At 47.6% G+C, this 15,613-nt stretch overlaps 1 protein-coding gene across 1 annotated transcript in view; it reads right to left on the reverse strand.

Moving 5' to 3' along the window:
• The window catches only part of Cnih3 (cornichon family AMPA receptor auxiliary protein 3), a 114,548-nt gene extending 112,428 nt beyond the window's left edge, over positions 1 to 2,120 (reverse strand). The window contains exon 1 of the mRNA XM_028865431.2: positions 1,234 to 2,120. Coding sequence (XP_028721264.1) covers positions 1,234 to 1,314 — 81 coding nt within the window. The 5' untranslated portion in view covers positions 1,315 to 2,120. The remainder of the gene's footprint in view (positions 1 to 1,233) is intronic.
• Between the last annotated feature and the right edge of the window lie 13,493 nt (positions 2,121 to 15,613).

Genomic DNA, 15,613 nt, shown 5'->3' on the forward strand with positions numbered 1-15,613 from the left:
TCACAGCCCTCAGGAGATGCCAGGTTCTATTTTAAGACAGACCCTCTCACACTAGAAACCACTCAGACAAAACACCAGCATCTCAACTACTCCCTAATCTTCTTCCTTCTGGGTCATCTCCTGTTGTACACAGGCTCTCCAAAGCTCCCCAGAGCCTCTGGGAGCTGGTCTCGGGGTCCCTTCCATCACCCCCCACCTCTGCTGGAGGGGTAAGGTTGTTAACAGTGGGTGTCAGGCATTGGGACCTTGGCCTTTCTGACTATTCACCCCAGGGTGAGAATGGGTACCTTAACCAGCCTCAGAAGGAAGCTAAGGGGTTTGTGAAATGTGACACAGTGGATCTGCTCCTCCTGTATCTTCTTCCTTACTCCTCTTCAAGAGTCCTTGGCTTAGGGAGTGGGGGAGTGGGGAGGCTGGGGGGGGGGGAGGTAAGAGGGGGATCTATGTAAAATGTGTGTAAAATGAATGAAAAAAAATTTCTTAATTAAAAAAAAAAAGTCCTCGGCTCCACACCATACCACACCACACTTGACCTAGGACCCATCTGCTCTCCACGCTGGGAGTAAGCTTGTGTCCTGGGGATGATGGGACCTGACCAGGTCTACACCACCTGGAACCTTATTTATCCTGGTCCTCCTCCCCCTCTCTTCTTCACTCCCATCTCCTGGATTTGCCTCCCCTCCTGCCTGGCCTCTCCCTACTTCCTCTCACAAGGCGCCCTGGTTGTGTTTCCACTTAGTCTCCAATTATGTCTAAACGCAACCCACCACAGATGCTGACATTTTAAATGTTTAGTTGTTATAGTTACTTGACTAATTGCCTGGGCCACCGGCAGAGCGTCTTCTCTCCTGCAGGCGGGGAGGGGGGGGGAGTCAGGCAGATGGGGTTTAAGCCGCTACTCCACTTGGAGCCGGCCCGGGACATCTTGCCACGCCCAGGAGAATGCCCCGCGCGGTAGAGACTCCGCGCGCGGCCATAGGCTCCAGCCAGGGCAAGAAGGTGCGCACGGCACCTGTACCGCCCGGTCTCGGAATGCCAAGAACTGTGTCTCCTGCCCCGGGACAAGGGAGATGGACAAGGTCTGCCCAGCAATTGCTTCTATCTGGCCTCACAGTCCGCCTACGCCTGCAATGTATATAAGGCAGGTGAAATGAGGAGAGGAGATGGGCAGGCATGGGGGCAGAGGGGCTTGGGGGGCAAATGAGAGTTAGAAGCCGGCTGCAGGTTACTCACGTGCCAGATAGCGAAGAAGATGAGCGCAGCGCAGAGCACCAGGGACAGCATGTAGCAAAAAGCAGCGAAGGTGAAGGCCATGGTTGAGGACCCCGATCCCACCACACACAAAACCGCTCCCTGGAGACGAGTGCCCTCCCAAACGGGAGCCGGAAAGACGGCTTGTCCGCACGATCCCGGAAAAACCAACGGCTAGGAGCACGCACAACAAGCAGAGACAGAGTTTGAGGGTCAGCAAAGCCGGCAAGACTCGGGCAGCACAGGAGACCCAGGACGTGGAGCGCCCACGGGCACAGAATGTCACTGGCGGCAACTGTTCCCCTAGCCGAGGAAAAAATCTAACCAGTAGAGAACACCTGCAGACCTGTGTCAACTAGAGAGGTTCTTGAGACCAACAGGCATTGGGGGGCTAGGACTCCACAGAGGACCGGACGAGGAGGTCCGTCCCCTGGAAAAGAGCCTTCTCTGTCCGCTCCGGAGTAGAGGAGGTGAGGCGAGCGCGCCACCCAGATTCCAGGTGCCCGGGGTTCCGAGGTCCCCAATCCCACAGCCGCTCTGCCCGGGAGCACAAGTCTTTAGGTGGCGGCCGAGGCGAGCCAGGTCCCGTTAGCCCTGCGCCCTGGGCTGGGGTCTTCCAACGCAGCTGTGCTCTCAGAGATGCATCCGGCCCCGGCCCCAACCGCGTCCCCCGGCCGCCGGCTTCCGTAACCCGGTGCCTGGGAAACTGGGTCGGACCGGGGCGGCGTGGGCTCCAGCCTAGCGGGCCAGCTCCCGGCCGGGCGGCTGCGGCGCGGCTTTCCGGCCAAGCGCTGCTCGCTACTGAGCCGGGCTCCACCTGCTGCTGCTGCTGTCGCCCGCGCTCTCCGCGAAGACTGCGGCGCTGGGACCCCTCCCTCGAGACGCCCCACCCTCGCCGGCTCCCGAGCGCGCCCTCCCCTCGGGCGGAGACTGCGGCGATGGGGGCCGGGGAGGCGGTGGCGAGGAGACGTGGTGCGCGCCCGCCTCCCGGAGGAAACTTGCCGCGGCCCCGTGCGCGCGGAGGCGGGAGGGGCAGGGACTCTTTAAGCACGTGCGCCCGGAGCGAGTGGGGAGGCGGAAGGCTATGGCGATGACGCGTCCGCCGCCCCTAGGCTTCCAGCAGTTTCGTGCACATCAGAGCGGGAAGTGAGGGGACTTGGTCGAGGGAGTGGATGGGCTCCTGTTGGTTGGGTCCTGCTTAGGCCGATTTCCCAGACTGTAAGGTACCCCTTATCTGGGAGTGCCTTTTCGGCTTTACCCTGAGCCTTCCCCCGCCCTCTCGGTCTCGCTCCCCCACCCCACCCCACCCCACCCCACCCCATCCCACCCGCCGCAGAATCCTGAATTAGAGCCCACCCCTGGCATCCTGCATGATTCGGTTCCAGCTGACTTTGGGCTTGAAGGAACCTGGCACCATGGATAAGGCAGCAGCAAGTGTTTCTGTGTTGCTCTGTGGCATTGTTTAGAGCAGGTGAGCTTGGAGGCAGACTCCCTCCTCCAACTTCCTAAACCTCAAATAAAACCTGCTTTCTTATCAGAAAAGTAGCAATGAGTATCTTCAAACCAAACGGGACCTAACGAGGAACACGTGGTACCCAGTCAATCCTTAAATGGTAGGAACTGTTACCTGCACACTCTGCTACAGTCTGTGAGCGTCTTAGAAAGTTTGTGTCATAGTCGCTCCATGAAAAAGGTTCCAGTCCTGCAGATAGAACTGGGATTTCAGATGAGCCAGTCCAGAAAGCAGGAAGCAATGTCCTGAAGGATGGACTTGCAAGTCACTTGGGAGCCTAGATACACACCATAGTTTGGAGTGAATCTCAGAGCATTGGGTTATGTCCAGAAGACAATGTTTCACCCCATCGACCAACCTCTGGATCTTACAGTTTTTGTCCCCTCTTCTGCCACCTCTCCATGATGGCCCCTGAGCCTCGGGGAGAAGGAGTGTGATGTAGCTGTCCCATTTGTGGCTGGCTGAGACTCCACTGCACATCGACAGCTTGTGTGTTTCTGCATTAGCTGTCCTCCACTGCACAAAGGAACTTTTCTCTTGAGATCTGAGAACTGCCCTTGTCTAGGTATAGAGATACAAAGTTAGAGGGCAATTCGATACTATTTCCAATTAGCAAACTAACTGTAGTACGTTGTCCTCTAGGCATTAACAATTCCCCAACCGTGGATCCATGGATTCTCAGCCAGATTTATTGTAGCAGGCATGAGTTTCCTCCTGTGGCAGGCCTTAAAACAAAGGAGAAAGCAGCTGGTTACCCCACCCCTAACATTCACACCACTGTTGCATCCATGGGCATATCTCCACATATCAGTCATTATTGTAGCTCATTGGGTTCACAGCTGAATAAGACTGTTGATGAATGAGACACACACACACACACACACACACACACACACACACACACACACACACACACACACAAACACAGAGAGAGAGAAACCTGCATAGCAACTTCTGGTACTATGAAGGACAGACATCAGGGAGGAAGATCCCTAGTCAGGGCCAACTTGATTTCTCCATGTCCTGTGAACAAAGTTTCTTCAGCAAGAGTCTTACCATCAAGTTCTAGTTGCAATCAGGAGCAAATGACAATATCCTATGTTCTCTGGGATTCTCTGAGACACTCCTAAATTCTACAGGCCCTCCAGGTTAGACACATAAATCTGAAGATGCTAGGATCCACTATGAATGAGAACACGCAATGTTTGTCTTTCTGTGGATGGAAACCCCTTACTTTTAACACTTAATGTACACTAATGAAAAAGCATTCCCAGATGTTTCTGAAATCTTGGTTACAACGCCAGACTTTTTTTTTTCTAGTAGATGTGAGCACAGTCTCATTGATGCCATTTTTCTGAAATATGAATAATAAAGTTTAGTCTATTGCCTAAGGTGTTATTCTCAAGTGCACAAGATCAAAAAGGTTTAGATTTTTCATTTTAAATAAATTATTAAAATGCTATATGTGAAAATTTCCTAGTAAATAAATATTTTAATGTCTTGATTTATAACTTGTCAAATAAGTTGCTTTCTCACTTAAGTAGGTATGTTTTCCAACAAGTGGAACAATGAATTTAGAATGAATGTATGCTTATATAGACACCATTACTTTTTAATGTCTATTGAATACTTCATGTTTTAAAATGCTTTATTATGCTTAAGTACATGTTGGGCAGTTTTAACATTTGAAGTCTATTTTCCTAGGATTTTAAATTGTTTTTATCAGCATAATGCTTAATTCAGAAGATTGTTTTTCAAATGTATTATTGTATAAAAATGATTTTCTGATTATTATTCTACCTTTTGACTGATAATTATAATTTAAGAAATTAAACCCTAAGATTTGATATAATGTGATTGACATGTTGATGAATGTGTGTGTGAATTATAAGAATTAATAACATTTTTTCAACCGTGGTACATTCTTAGTTTGCAAGAGACCCTTATGACAAAAGAGAGATTTACAATCAAAGACAAATAGAAGTTTACTAACATGCATATTTCATATACTTGTGGGAGACACACAGAGAATGAGGAGTTCTCGAAAGGGCTTTGAATTCCAGCTTATGTAACATCTTCGAATGACAGTACATTCCTTGAGAAGTGACTAGGCAAAGGAACAGGACTTTGAGTATCCAGATGTGGTGACTTGGGAAGAACAAATAATAGGCGAAGTGAGGCAAAGGCGGAGCTTGTTGGGGTAGATGGGCCGATAAGGTCCAAAGTTGTAATGTGTGGTCAGCCTAGTCTCCACAGTAGGAGAATGTGAATTTGTTCACGTTGCTTGGAGGGAGGTCCTCTGTTTTCTGAGTGTGTCCTGTCTTCAGGCAGGTAGAGAGAGGGCAGAGTTCACCTGCACATGCCCTGTCCTCACTGCTTTCAACCCAGCAATCATTCCTGTGTGGAGGTGATATATTCAGGTCTCCCACACAACCTTTTAGAAATTAGTTCCAAGTGTCATACATTTATGTCAGTAGCAATGGCGGGAAACCCATGCTTTTGTTAAAATCATGAAATTACTTTCTGTTGCAGACATGAAAAGTGTGTTTTTCATGCCCCCGTTCTCTCAGTGTGAAGGGCAGCCCCTCCCAGATGCAGCTGATTAGAAACACCCCTGTGTCCTCCATGGATGCAGATGACTGAGGTGAGTGACTGTTCATAGAAAGCTAATAAGTGTATCCACAGTTGGCTGTCTCTCTATTCTGAGATAGTTTTTAATATTTTATTGACGAATTCTTAAACTTGTAAATATTGAAACGCTGCATTTACAATGTATGCAAGAATTGCAATGTGCAAACAATACATCTAAAGTAGCAATTATTAGAATCAGGGGACAATTGTAATTTCAAAATAGTGATAAAACTGAGAGGCACACAGCAGGGGGGTGCTTTGTAATAAATAAGTACATGGGAGGCCCATCTATCAATGGCCCTCATGACATCCTGTCATGGTTAGCCTGAATTAATGGGTTTAATTTAGAATTTAATTATTAATTGATTTTTTTTCTACCAGTGGTCTGCAAGGGCCACCATACTGTTTACCAATCAGAACAGAAATCTTTCACTAGTGTAAGGGTTGAGGCAGTTACACTAATGAATGTTGGCTGAATAATGTATAAGGTGGGAAGCCAAGTGGCTTTAAAGACAAAGGCTTTTTCCACCTTGGGAAAAGGTTTGTGTCTCAGAAGACATCTGGGGCATGCCCGCAGTTGGGAGAGGAGACAGAATGCTTCTGCCAACATCCAGAGGGAAGCAAGAAGTGACCAGAGAAGCTGAGGCCAAGGCTTTAGAGAAAAGAGGACGCACATATTACATCATGCCCATGCTGGAGAAGACACGAGTGTGGCTGTGTGATGCCAGGGACGGGGAGGCCAGGCCCTGAGCCTCCAAGGACCTCCAGCTGACAAAAAGAAGAAGGCCAGAGTAAAAGGACCGAGACAAGGGAAGACCCTGTGTGGACCTGTGACCCTTGGCAGGGGTAGAAGCTTCTGGTTTTGGGGGTTGTACCATTCCCCCTCAGAATCTTTGCCCAAAGTTGTGAGGATCTTCCAGCACCCCAATAACAAATTTCCTTCTAGTCAGGCATCAAAGAGGCTTGGCATTAGATTTAAACTATTTTAAAGAGAGTTAGGAGGTTATGTGTGCAGTTCATGTGAACCTGCACTTTGTAGACTTTCCACATGTGAATGGGGACCTGGACAGGTTGAAGAAACAGTATCCGAACCCATCCAGCACCAGTCTGGCATACGAGGGCAAGCAGAGTTACAGGGGGGTTAGTGGGCTAAAGGTACCAGCTCTGCATGGAGCTGGCGATGGCTGGCTCCCAACTTTAGAGAAGTTATTATTAAATCAACTATATGCAAGGAAAAAAAAGGGTAAAGTGTCCTGCGGAGCATCAAGGGATGAAGGGAAAAACCTTTAGATCCTGGTTTTTAGAAAGCAGCTATAAAATGCAATTTGGGGACACAACCCGAAAGCAGTCATGGCAAGACATTACCTGCTGTTGAGTCTGATAAGGGTCAGACTCAAAGACTCGAAGAGTTTGCAAACTGCTGTTTTGCATTGCTTGAGTTTTTATGAATAGTCGCTTTAAAAAGGCTCAGTTCTTAAGACACTCCAAACATCTGAATTCACCAGGAGAAAGAAACAGACTTCGGGAAAGTGTCTTACCTAGACAGAGTCTGTGGTTGGGACTCAGAGAATGGTTGGACGGTGGCTGAGAACCAGGAATGGTGGATGTGGAGAATGTAGTGAGTGGATTTAAGCTGAAGGCTAGAGAGTTGCTGGCTCTCCCACGAGGCTTGCCAAGGAAGCAAGGGAAGAACTGAAGGTATCCCAGTCACACCAAAAAGCCTGAGCTAATGCTAGTTAGAGAGGACATGCTTGAGTTCTAAAGGAAGTATCTGGTCAGGTTTTCCTATGGATGGAATGGGGTTACTAATGGGATGGAAGAAGACTTACACCCTGCTGAACTAAGCTGCCCATGAATTCAAAATACTTCCCTTTATGCACTGGTCATTTCCCTGGTGTGTGTGAGCATGGATTGGATGCAGGAGTGAACTAGAGGTAGGCAAGGGACAGGGTTGGGGTGAGCATGATGATGAGTCATGTCTTAGTTGTGTGGGGACTGTCATCACCTTGACCTTTCTCTGCCATCGCCTTCGGTGAGGCAGGGAGTTACGACACACATCGTTAGAAAAGCCAGCAGCCAGGTGTGCTGACACCCACCTCTGATCCTGGCACTTGATGATGGAGACAGGAGGAATTCCAGGCCAGTCTGGGCTACAAAAGGAAACCTTGTCTCAAATCAAAAGGGCAAAACAACCAAGAAGAAGCAGGAACAGGCTGTCAGAACAGCCTGGATCTACCTGCAGAGAAAGAATTGGAAGTAACTTGCCTAATGTTGCCAGCTTGACTGTGATGCCTTCCTGAGCAAATACCCCCAGCATCCTCTCCTTTATTTTACATCACTGTTAGCTGGACCAGGGTGCTTAGACAACAGAAAACCAGACCTTGGCAATATAGCAGAAGTGTGGATGGCCGATCAAAAGCCATTCAAAACCCCTCTGCTTTTCTTTCCTATCTTATAAAAGCCAGAATGAGGAAACCCATCTTCTCAGACTGTTTGTAGATAGAGGTAGCCACAGGTCAGAGTTCCAGCCAGCGAGGTAGGAGATCCTTGAGGAAGCCTCCCTTTCCTCCCGCACAAAAAAAACACATTTACAAGATGCAAACTTTTGGTTCTTTTCTGTCCTCACACCTGCAATGTGGATATGATGGCTGGAGAAGCCCCAACCTTTTTGTGACCATGACAATCAAATCACATGCTAAGGGTGGAGAGTAAACGGGAAAGGGTCCAAGACACTAATGGTGTCAGGGAGTTGCCACATTAGGTCTAAGCTGGTGATTCTGATTTTATGTCATCTCAGGACCCTTCTCCATGCTATCAGTGAAGAACTATGTTCACCTGTCAGCAGCAGAATATTTTATTTCTGTAGGTTCATAAAAAGGAAAGGTTTTGGCCTTGGAGATGGTTCAGTCCATAAAGTGCTCATTGTGTATCCATGAGGACCTGAATCTGGATTCCCCAGGACCCGTGTAAAAGCTGGATGTGATGGCACAAGCTTGTAATCCAGTGGTGGGGAGGTGGAGATAGGTGGATCCCTGGGGCTTGCTGGCCACCCAGTTTAGCCTAATTAATGAGCCCCAAATCCCAGAGAGAGATCTGGTCTCAAAAACAAGATGGACAGCTTCTGAAGAATGACACCCAACACTGACCTCTGGCCTCCACACACACACACATGCACCAACATGCACAAGAACACCAACACACGAGCCAGGCGGTGGTGGCGCACGCCTTTAATCCCAGTACTCAGGAGGCAGAGGCAGGAGGATCTTTGTGAGTTTGAGGCTAGCCTGGTCTACCAAGCGAGTTCCAGGAAAGGTGCAAAGCTACACAGAGAAGCCGGGCGTTGGTGGCGCACGCCTTTAATCCCAGCACTCGGGAGGCAGAGCCAGGCGGATCTCTGTGAGTTCGAGGCCAGCCTGGGCTACCAAGTGAGCTCCAGGAAAGGCGCAAAGCTACACAGAGAAACCCTGTCTCGAAAAACCAAAAAAAAAAAAAAAAAAAAAAAAGCTACACAGAGAAACCCTGTCTTGAAAAACCAAAAAAAAAAAAGAACACCAACACACACAAGCTCACTCACATGCACATGTAACACACACACACACACACACACACACACACACACACACACACAAGAAAGTAAGAAGTTCCATTCTTATTCTACAAGAATTCACAGGATACATATTTAAGAACGAGCAGGGTGGATCACTTATGTGGCCAGTGGTTGTGGGTCCCAAACTCAGTTTTCCCATTCTGGATTATTTATTTATTTGTTCATTTGTTTGTTTACATTGATGTATTTGTGTGTGTGTGTGTGTGTGTGTGTGTGTGTGTGTGTGTGCGCGTGCATGAGAGAGCACAAGCATGTGCGTGTGCCACAATATGTATGTTAAGGTCAGAGAACTATTTGTGGGAGTCATTTCTCTTCTTCCACTATGTGAGTCCCAGGGATTGGACTCAGGTCCTCAGGCTTGACAGCAAGGCCCTTTCCTTGGGGAGCTCTCTCCTGCCTGTGAATATCTTTCTCCTTCTAGGCATCATTGCTGTGGGGTATGTGTACACTGCGTGAGGCTATGTCATTGTGATTGGTTTACTAAAACACTGAACAGCCAATAGCTAGGCAGGAGAGGGTGGTGGGACTTCCAGGCACAGAGAGAAACTGAGGGGAATCTAAGCATGTGGATTTCACCAGAGAGAGGGAGTTAGACATACAGAGTTGGATGTATGTCTTTCTGTATGCTGCGAATGTGTTGCACTGATTGATTGATAAATAAAATGCTGATTAGCTGGTAGCCAGGCAGGAAGTATAGTATAGGTGGGACAAGCAGAGAGGAGAATTCTGGGAAGTGGAAGACTAAGTGAGGAGATGCTGCCAGCTGCTGCCAGGAGAAGCAAGATGTAAAGTACCGGTAAGCCATGAGCCACATGGCAACTTATAGATGAATAGAAATGGGTTAAATTTAAGATATAAGAACTAGATAGCAAGAAGCCTGAGCCATTAGGTCAAACAGTTTAAATAACATAAGCATCTGTGTGTGTTTTATTTGGGTCTGAGTGGCTGCGGGCCCGGGCGGAACTGGAGATAACTCCAACTACACAGAGTGGAGGAGAGGTAAAGAGCCACATGGCAGAACATAGATTAATAGAAACAGGTTAATTTATGTTAGAAGAGCTAGTGTAACAAGGCTAAGCTAAGGCCGAGCTTTCTTAATTAATAAGAAGTCTCCATGTCATTATTTGGAGGCTGGCAATCCAAAGAAAGTCCTACTACACATCATGCTTGCCTTCCAGACAGAGAGCAGTTTGAATCACCAGCTCGGTACATGGCCAGTCTTAGGAGAGCGGTGGTGAGGGAGAAAATCACACAACCGGGTTTTCATCACTTATGACAGGGAAGGCAAGACAGTTTGAGTACTCGATATTCATTCCCAGCCACCTCCCCTGCTTTCCCTCACCATGCCACGGGGTTCTCTCTTTCATCTCTTTTTGGGGAGGAAATGCTCACTTACCACAGAGACTGGAAACTGTGTGGACTCTGGACAATGCCTAGCTAGCATGTATGGATAATAAATACCCCTTTGAATTCAATAAGCAGGAAATGCCTGGGGTTCTAACTTCCTGTGTTTCTATAGTCCCCTTTACTGGCATCATTCTGTCATTGGTAAAACTGGCAAAGCAGGGTCAGGGAAAAGACAAGAAAACCAAGGCTGTGTTACAGATGGAGGTTTGCAACTGAGAGGTAGAATGATGGGGCCGTTTTACTGTTTAACGTTTTCTTCTTTTTTTTTTTCTTTTTTTTTTTTTTTTGATTTTCGAGACAGGGTTTCTCTGTGTAGCTTTGCGCCTTTCCTGGAGCTCACTTGGTAGCCCAGGCTGGCCTCGAACTCACAGAGATCTGCCTGGCTCTGCCTCCCGAGTGCTGGGATTAAAGGCGTGTGCCACCACCGCCCGGCTTAACGTTTTCTTTTGATAACATTTTCTTGTGGTGTAGAGCATCCCAGTTCTGTAGTGCTCAGCTGGAGATTTCAAACTAAACCCCTCACCAAACAGAACTTAGAACACTTGGAAGAAATACAAAAACATATGGAAAGTACTGAAGTTCTAAGAAGAAAGTAAGGCATTTCTGAGGCCACATCCCAAGGGACTGGGAAGTCAGAGGAGTTAGCCTGGCACTCAGGGCATTTGCTGTTCAGAGGAGGGTAGCTGAGGGGCTGCTTTCCACTGCCAGTCAGTGCCTTGTAGGGTTGAAGGCAAAAGTCTGAACCCCAGAATCACCAGGCTTAGTGCTTGGGAAGTCCCTTCTTTGGCATAAGCTTGACAAGACTGCTCTGAATGAGTCACAGTGAGCCAGAAATAAGCCGGCTCTTAGACCAATGCCATCTGGTCAACCAGAAATCCACTGCTATAGTGTGAGAGAAAAATCCCCCACAGGCTCGTGGTCTAGAATTCACTGTGCTGGTTTTGGAGAATGTGGAACCCTTGAGGTATGGGTCCTAGTTGGAGAAAGTGGGTCGCTATAATTTATAGATACATATATAAATTTAAACTATAACTCTATATAATATATGTATTTTATATGGAATATAAAATACATTATATGTATGTATAATCATCCATGGGCGTATCTTGTTCATTTTGTAGCTCATCAGGCTCACTGCTGGGTAGGACTATTGATATCTTCCCCCATGCTACCGTCTATACTACGAAAGCTAGCCAGAAGGCAGAAAGCTTTCTGGTTAGGACCAATTAGATTTCTCCATGTCCTATGACCAAATTGTGTGGTGTCTTCAGCAATCAGGTCTTACCACTATGTTCTGGAGGGCAGCCAGGTGCGACAACAATTGCCTGCATTGGTTAGGGGGTCTCCAGGACACCCTGAGCAAAAAGTCAAGGGGAGATATACCGCATTTGGCACTGGGCTTTTTATTTAGCAACCTATGGTGTCTGGGAGGAGTATTACCTCCTGCATAAGGTAATCCTAAATAAACTATTTATATAAATATATGGGAGGCTTATAAAGTAGTAGGTATCCATACAACTTTTCCAAACATGCTTAGTATTAGTTATCCTTCCCTTTACCCCACTACCCTTTCCTCCCATCATTCTTCCTACTTAAAGGCCCTCCCCATTATTACCCCCCCCATGTCACCTCTGTTCTATCCCCTTTCCTTAAGGTCTTTCTTCCCTCTCCCTACCAATGGCCCCTTTCTAGTTCCCTAGATTCTACAGTCACTCCAAGTTAAACACACAAATCCAGAGATTCGATGCTAGGATCCACATGTGAGTAAGAACATGTAGCACTTGTCTTTCTGGGTCTGGGTCATCTCACTCAGTGTTCTAATTTTCTTTCTGTTGCTATGATATAAACAGCATGACAGAAAACAACTTGGGGAGGAAAGGGTTTATTTTCTCTTACCCTTCCAAGCCGCAATCCGTCATTGAGGGAAGTCGGAGCGGGAACTCAAGCATGAACTGAAGTAGAAACTATGGAAGAAGGCTGCTCCCTGGTTTGCTCTCCGGCTCATGGTCATCTGTCTTACACAGCCCAGACCCACCTACTCAGGCTGGTGCCACCCACACTGGACTGGACCCTCCCCCAATCAATCATCAATCAAGAAGCGATGTGACCACAGGCCAATCAGGAACCAACCAAAGCCCCATTTATCATTCAGACTAACCTGTCCCCTAAATGGTCAAGGCTGCTCTGTCTTGCTTTTCCCCTGCAAACTCCAATAAATGCAGACTGCCCTCCCTCCCGCTCCTTCTGCCCCTGGTCTTGGCGTCTTGCCCTGTGGCCCTCTGTGACAGGCCTACGGTGTCTAGAGCCCCGGAGTATGATAGCTCATGTCTCAAACCCACTGCCCTGAACTAGGCTGCCCCTGAACTACGATGACTCATCTTCAGTGTGAACTTGATTGGATTTGGAATCACTTAGGAGACACACCTCCATGTGTGTGTGAGGGCATTTCCAGAGAGGGTTAACAGGGGTAGGAATACCCACCCTAAGTGTAGACAGCATCTGACTGAATAAAAAGGGGAAAGGGTGGAAAGAAAGTCCCTCAATGCTCATACCCTGCGGATGTGCTTCAGTTTTTTTCCCTTCTCAACTTGTAAAACTTTCTCTCCGCATCTGCTAACTCTTCCTGCTATGGTTTGGATCCAAAATGTGCCCCCAAAGGCCATTGCTAAAGACTTGATTGTCAGCCTGTGGCGCTGTTTCCACGGGTGGCAGGTATGAGCCAACTTGGCCTGTGCGGTCAGGATGCCAGGAGGCTGCAAATGAAGAAGACACAGCATTGCCAAGAAATTATGGGGAGATAGCCTCACCACAGAACTGATGATTTCAGAGTCCTCCAGCCTGAGAGTCAGGCAGCGGGAGGAAGCCTGGAGCTGACATTCCCTGCTCATCTGAACGTCGTCTCCTATGAACACTGCTTTCTAAGGAAGCTAGGTGATTTTCCTATGACTGGCACACTAAACAGGCCCTGTACACAGACAGCACACGATAATAAGCCTTTGTCAAAAGCACCCTATTTAGTTCTGAACCCCGGCTCCTTCCATACCTGGCAATGTATAATTTTTTCTTAATGCTGCCTAAGAGGCAACCATTATGCCACTTAGAAATGGTGGCACTTGAGCGGAGGAACTCAATGGCTCATGCTAGAGATGGAAGACCCGACTCCCTCCCAGCTTCATGCCTGACTCCTAGGTTCTCGACACAACCCTTAGTCCTCTAAAGCACAGGGGGTCAGGAGCAGTGTTGGCCATGGTTATTATCGTGATGATTTTGCATCTTTTGCTAATTGCAGTAAGCTTGGGGTCCTGAACTTTTCCATGGGAGATGAAGTATCTTCCTACTCTTCCCAGAGGGGAGCAGTTGGGATCTTCTTCACCAGGCCGAGTGTCCTGTAGAAAACCTGGGGCTACATCCTGTTTAACAACTCAGGTAATGACTGTGACTCACAAGAGCCATGTTGAATCTAGTCTTATGCAGTCCAAATGTTACTGCCATGACTGTACCCCAATCACATACTGACTTCAGTGTGTCCTCTCTGAGCTCTGCCCTCCTGGCCCCCCACTCTCCAAGCTCTGCAGAATCTCAGCTTTTCAAAGCTCTGAAGCACACCATTCCACTATCCCAATAGAAGCAAAGCATGCCTGCAACTGTCATGGAGGTCAGAGCACATGCACATGCACACTAACATGCACATTTGTAGGGGATGATAGAAGTGTCACACAGAAGACAAAGAGTCCTAGAGTCTCCTCTAAGAGAGCAGAGGGTGTCCCTCCAGATGATTACAGCTCACATAGTTATGTGTCCATGAAAATGATTTATAAATAGCTGCTATTAATAGTCAACGCAACAACTTTCTCAGGCTCCAGATGTTGTGACATTTGCTCTGCATCATCTCCACAGATGCTCATAACACATTGTGCCTATTGACAACCACATTTTACCATAAGGAGACAGACTCAGAGAGGCTAGGCACAGCCAGACATCACAGCATGCCTCATAGGCAGCTGGGATTCCTGCCTGATCTGTGGGTTGGATCCTGAGCTCTTACTCTCCCTATCTGGACCTGAGGTTGGCCCCTCAAAGAAGTGGATGGATGCTGAGCCTCTAAGAACAAAACAAGCTACTCCCTAGAACAGTGTCTGCTACCTCCAAAACCAATAGCTCTCCAGTTGAGGCCAGGCTCCACCCCTCATATCCTGATGTGGAGATCAAGGGACAGCTGTCACTGTCAAGATGCCAGGCCTGGTGAGTCTGGTTCTCCTGGTCTTTGACAACGGGCCTCCAAGAAAGCTTCTATGCTCTTCATGCTCACATGCCATTTTTAAGGCCCAGAGCTAACCAGAAAATATAGATAACTTTGCCATGAACACCCAGTCAGGAATGAAGATACAAACCTGAACAGTCCTAAGTCAGAGCTGGACCCTCAGTTTTCCCATTCCAGTATGAAATGTAAATGATTCACAGGGACAAGTGGGGCAGAGGAGAAACGTGACAAAGGAGCTGCCTGGACAACTTAGAAAAGCAGAGGAGGTAATGTCGGTGAATGGGGTGCAGGGCCAGCATGCAGGCTGTTTTCACTGACCATGGAGGCAGCCTGGGCAGGCAGGTTACTCAGCTCTGAGGATGGCCAGGGTTTAATACAAACAAGACCAAGGGAAATTTTCATCTGCCTTCCCAGCTTCCTGGCACATCCAGCTCCTGTTTGTGTGACTTTGGAATCTGAGCTGTTTTCTGTGGTATCAACCTTATGATTCTTTACTGCTTCTATTTCTACGTTCAGGTCTCGAGCGGTTTCCTTCACCTGTTCGTTTTTCTTGGCTTTCTCGGCATTCTTTAAAGGATTACTGATTTCCTCCAATTTTTTGTTTGTCTTTTCCTCAGTTTCTTCAAGGGATTTTTTTATTTCCTCTCTGAGGACCTCTATCATCTTCATAATGTTATTTTTAAGGTTGTTTTCTTGGGCTTCAGCTGTGTTGGAATGTTCAGGTCTTGCTGTCATAGGATAGCTGGGTTCTGGTGATGCCATATTGCCCTTTCTGATATTGTTTGTGTTCTTACACTTGTTTAGGCATCTGGATTTGGGGTGATTATAGGTCTAGATGTTAATTACTATATTTGTCTTTGTTGGGTGGGTGTTTTGTTCCTTGCTTTCTGTTTCCTCTCTGGTCTTCTGGCCTAAGTGGCCAAGGGTTCTGGTGACTAGTGAG

The sequence above is a fragment of the Peromyscus leucopus genome, chromosome 15, assembly GCF_004664715.2.
Source record: "Peromyscus leucopus breed LL Stock chromosome 15, UCI_PerLeu_2.1, whole genome shotgun sequence".
NCBI classification, from domain to species: Eukaryota; Metazoa; Chordata; class Mammalia; order Rodentia; family Cricetidae; genus Peromyscus; species Peromyscus leucopus.